Source organism: Lactuca virosa, chromosome 8 (genome assembly GCF_052849685.1).
Source record: "Lactuca virosa cultivar CGN04683 chromosome 8, Lactuca_virosa_CGN04683_v6, whole genome shotgun sequence".
In the NCBI taxonomy this organism is placed as follows: Eukaryota; Viridiplantae; Streptophyta; class Magnoliopsida; order Asterales; family Asteraceae; genus Lactuca; species Lactuca virosa.
Genome location: NC_136433.1, coordinates 45,288,726 through 45,292,583, shown reverse-complemented (window position 1 = coordinate 45,292,583; position 3,858 = coordinate 45,288,726). Strand labels below are relative to the sequence as shown.

The 3,858-nt window shown below is 34.6% G+C and overlaps 1 protein-coding gene across 1 annotated transcript; it reads right to left on the bottom strand.

The window, feature by feature from the left end:
* Positions 1-2,776, bottom strand: LOC145132956 (uncharacterized). The gene is made up of 9 exons (XM_079067913.1): positions 2,638-2,776; positions 1,888-2,011; positions 1,668-1,748; positions 1,493-1,581; positions 1,319-1,393; positions 1,161-1,222; positions 992-1,060; positions 453-890; positions 1-304 (listed from the first exon to the last, which is right to left on the bottom strand). The coding sequence occupies exons 2-9, from the start codon at positions 2,008-2,010 to the stop codon at positions 213-215; spliced, it is 1,029 nt and encodes a 342-aa protein (XP_078924039.1). The 5' UTR covers position 2,011; positions 2,638-2,776; the 3' UTR covers positions 1-212.
* Between the last annotated feature and the right edge of the window lie 1,082 nt (positions 2,777-3,858).

The following is a 3,858-nucleotide window of genomic DNA, read 5'->3' as shown; positions in this document are numbered from 1 at the left end:
TCAAGAACAAAAATTACAATAAAAATTGAAAAAATCAAATAACAATAAAAAAAAGTACTAAAACTTAGTCTACACTTTTGGTACAAACTCATTTCCTAAGTCAAATTATCCCAAACTTTTAATAAAAAAAAAAATTCAAAAACCAAACATAGAAATGCCAGGCATCATCATCCAAACACTCATGATAAAAAAAAAACATAGCCACCTTTTTTTTAATCACCACCACCAACACCTGCACCTTGATTTGGCCTGGTTGACCTGAACCCACGTCCCCTGCCACGTGTCCCCCTCCCACGACCACGCCCTATTCCATCCAAATATATTAATCAACCATAGTAATTTACATTTTTAGTCCCCAAGTTTCATTAGATTTTTCAATTTAGGACCAAAACTGAAAACTTTAACAAAACTCAGGGACAGAAAGGGTAAATTTTGTCAACTTTTTAACATACCTCGAAATTCTTGATTATAGCCTCCAACATCTTGTTGATTATCCATATAAGCATTATTATTATTATTATTATTAAAATCATTATTATTATTATTGTAACCACCACCCCTTCCACGACCACGGAAATTACGTCCTCTACCCCTGGGAGACTCTTGATTGTTGTACCCACCAAAATCTTGTTGGTTGTTTTCCATGTAAGGGCCATTGTTGTAGCCACCCCTTCCACGCCCACGGAAATTACGACCCCTACCCCTTGGAGACTCTTGGTTGTTGTAACCTCCTACTTCCTGTTGAGTGTCCATGTAAGGGGCATTATTGTAATTTCCCCTTCCACGCCCACGGAACCCACGTCCCCTTCCCCTTCCTCTCCCCCTGGGAGGATACCCACCGGGACCATCCCAACCCCCATCATCATACTCATCTGGTCCGTAACCATTTCCTTTTATCATATAACAAAAACAAGAAATAGCAATTTACTTTAAAATCTTTTAACAATAATTTTAAAAAAAATATATATTATTTATTTTTTACACATAATACCTGGTGCAGGTCTAGAACGCCCTCTTCCCCTTCCACCACGACCTCTGCCCCTTGCAGTTGGTGATCCTTCTAAAAAAATAAAAAGAATCAAAATATAAAATTTCTAAAAAGTTGACAAATTTATGACATGTGTAGAGTATTTAAAATTTAATATATTATAAATTTATACCTCCATCATATTCAAATTCAGTCGCCACCTTGACCTGGTCAGCTGGCAATGGTGGTTGGTACCTGAAAATAGGTTAACCAAGTAAATTTTAAGGAATAATTTATAAAAAAATGATAATGCAAAAAGAAAAAAGAAAAATGAATTGTTAACTAACTCACCCAATAGATGATGTATTCAACTCCTTCTTGGAGAGAGTTATAGTGATCATTGAAACGTGCCTTGTTGTCTCAAGGCTGCAAGAAAAATAAAAATAAAAAGTTGAGAAATTTATGAAATGTGGAGAAGTGGAATATTGGAGGTGTGTTTTTTAAGAAGTTTGAATGTTGTCTTACGGAAGTAATCCTTCCTCTAAGGGTTCCCAGGTGTCAGTTATGTCTGTGGATCCAATGGATGTATTTTGATGAAGCCCAACAATTCGCCTCTAAACATATATGATGAAAGAAGATTGTGATAAATAGTAAAAATTTGGAGAATGTAATATAAGTGTGTAGATAAAAAAGAGCAAACCTTTATCAATTCCACAATAGTAACAGTCTTGTTGATGGCTCTTCCCATTGCTTTGAATACAATCTCTGATGAACCTTTTTCCTGGAAAGCAAATAAATAGAAAGATTTAAGTTCATAGTAAGTACTATTTACATACACCATAGTTTATAAAACTTGAAAAAAGATGAAGGTATTAGTGAACTACCAGATGCTGTGAGTTTAACATTCATGAAGAGTTTACCTGAAGCAATGTCATTGCATAGGTGATATAGCTTCGCATCCTTCCCTGGCTAGTAATTCGGATCTCATTCTCATCAATTGGTTGCTCTGCTCTAGGCTTCTCCACCTTCTGATAACGATCCATCCTTCAAAGAAGAAACATTTACAGACATTAAGCACAAACTAGAACAAGTCGGGATTCAAAAAACCCCACAAGAAGATATTATCCATTTAAGGATAGCGAAGAATTAGATAAAGCATCTCCAAATCACCAGATTTACACAAGCACCATAAAATCTAGGGTTTTCTCAACAACTATACAATGGTCAAAGAATAGATAAATGTTAGGTAAAGCACACAGCAAGTAATTGATTGTTGATAAATCTTAGGAGCAAACATATACATCGACAAAAAATTGAGTCTTTTAACTTTTACATAGAGTAAAAATTGCAGCTAATGAACTTTGTAATTAGTATAGATATGTACAGATACGATCAGCACGAGTAATGAAACATCAGAATTACATTCCTCGAATTTATAATTACATACAGCATAACCGCAAAAACTAGGGTTTTCGGTTATCTCATACACCAAAATAAAAAAATTAGAAACAAACCACAAACAAAGGGAAAATCAACGACTAATTGTTGCCAAAACAAACCGAAAGACAAATAATTTAGAGGATTGAATCTATTAAGTTGAATGAAAACAATATAAATCAGTAATCAGCGCTTACTTGTCAGATATTCGAGATTAAATCATCAACGGTTACCTTTTGTTTGTTGGACGATTTGGATAAGACAGTACAGCTCCTTCCTAATGAAGAGCCCTCTTCTCCGGCTTCAATTTTCTTCGTTTAAGCCCTAAAACCGTATGGCTGTGGAGTTTTCTGTATTTATATTACCTGTGCCCTAAACTCTTATCTAAACCGTTGAACCGGGGTCGGTTATCTTGTAACTTTGGGCCGAGCTTTGATCAGAAAACTTGGACCGGGCCAAAATCTAATGGAAAATGGGTTAGCGTTGAGCCCAAATCTGTGTAGGAGTTCATTTTCTTATCAATAGTTACATTCCATAATTCCATTTCTTGGTTTTTGGATTTAAAATAGTCGATTAAAAAAAATAATAGATTATGTATTCTGAGGGAGAGAAGTAGGGAACTTGGAACTAAATTGTAAGGGTGTCGATTCGGAAAGTCGCATTGTGTTTTTATATGACAAGACACATGGTGGTTTTTTTTATATAACACGAGTACGACATGAAAAGATACTAGTAATTTTTAATTAACACGAAAATGATACAAGTAAAACACAACAAAGATAGCATAAATTAACAATTACTTAATTTAATTCATATTTACTCATAAAAACACAATAAATACATGTTAATACTTTGTCAATTTTGTGTTGGATTTTAAAAACGAACATGACACGACACGATGTCGTTTTTTTACTTCCGACATAAACACGAATTTGAATTTTAGTTTTGTTTCATGGCGTGTATTTTTTTTTCGTGTTATTGATTGACATCCCTACCGAACTATAATCATTAAATTAAATTGATAATGTCGTTGCATTTGGAATGAAGGAAACATTATAAGGTGGTATGTTAATATGATTGGTTAGGAGAAAATTCAAAAACTATTTGGTGACGCTTAAAAATACTAATGACATAGTTCATTGGGTCAAACTTTCAGGAAACCGGCAAATACTGAAATGGGAAGGGGTGATGCATCAGACGTCCTGTCCCGTTTTATGCTTTGTGTTTTGCTTATGTATCGAGTCGGATTCATTCCTTTGGTCTCCTTAGCTTTCATCCTTCATATTAGGATACTTAAGGAGCATTGTGAGCTAATAATGATGAGTTGACCCATAAAAGGGTATATTGATATTTTGATTGTAAGATCCAGTTTTGGGATGTTTCTGATTTTGGGTTAACGGATCGTGATTTGATCGAATAAGGGTCTTGTGCTTCAAGGGAATATAGTTTAGGCC

Coding starts and splice junctions, on each gene's coding strand:
- LOC145132956 (XM_079067913.1), bottom strand. CDS start 2,010: ATGGATCGTTATCAGAAGGTGGAGAAGCCTAGAGCAGAGCAACCAATT. Junction 1,223..1,318: donor TTGAATACATCATCTATTGG/GTGAGTTAGTTA, acceptor ACCTATTTTCAG/GTACCAACCACCATTGCCAG. Junction 1,061..1,160: donor TGAATTTGAATATGATGGAG/GTATAAATTTAT, acceptor TTATTTTTTTAG/AAGGATCACCAACTGCAAGG.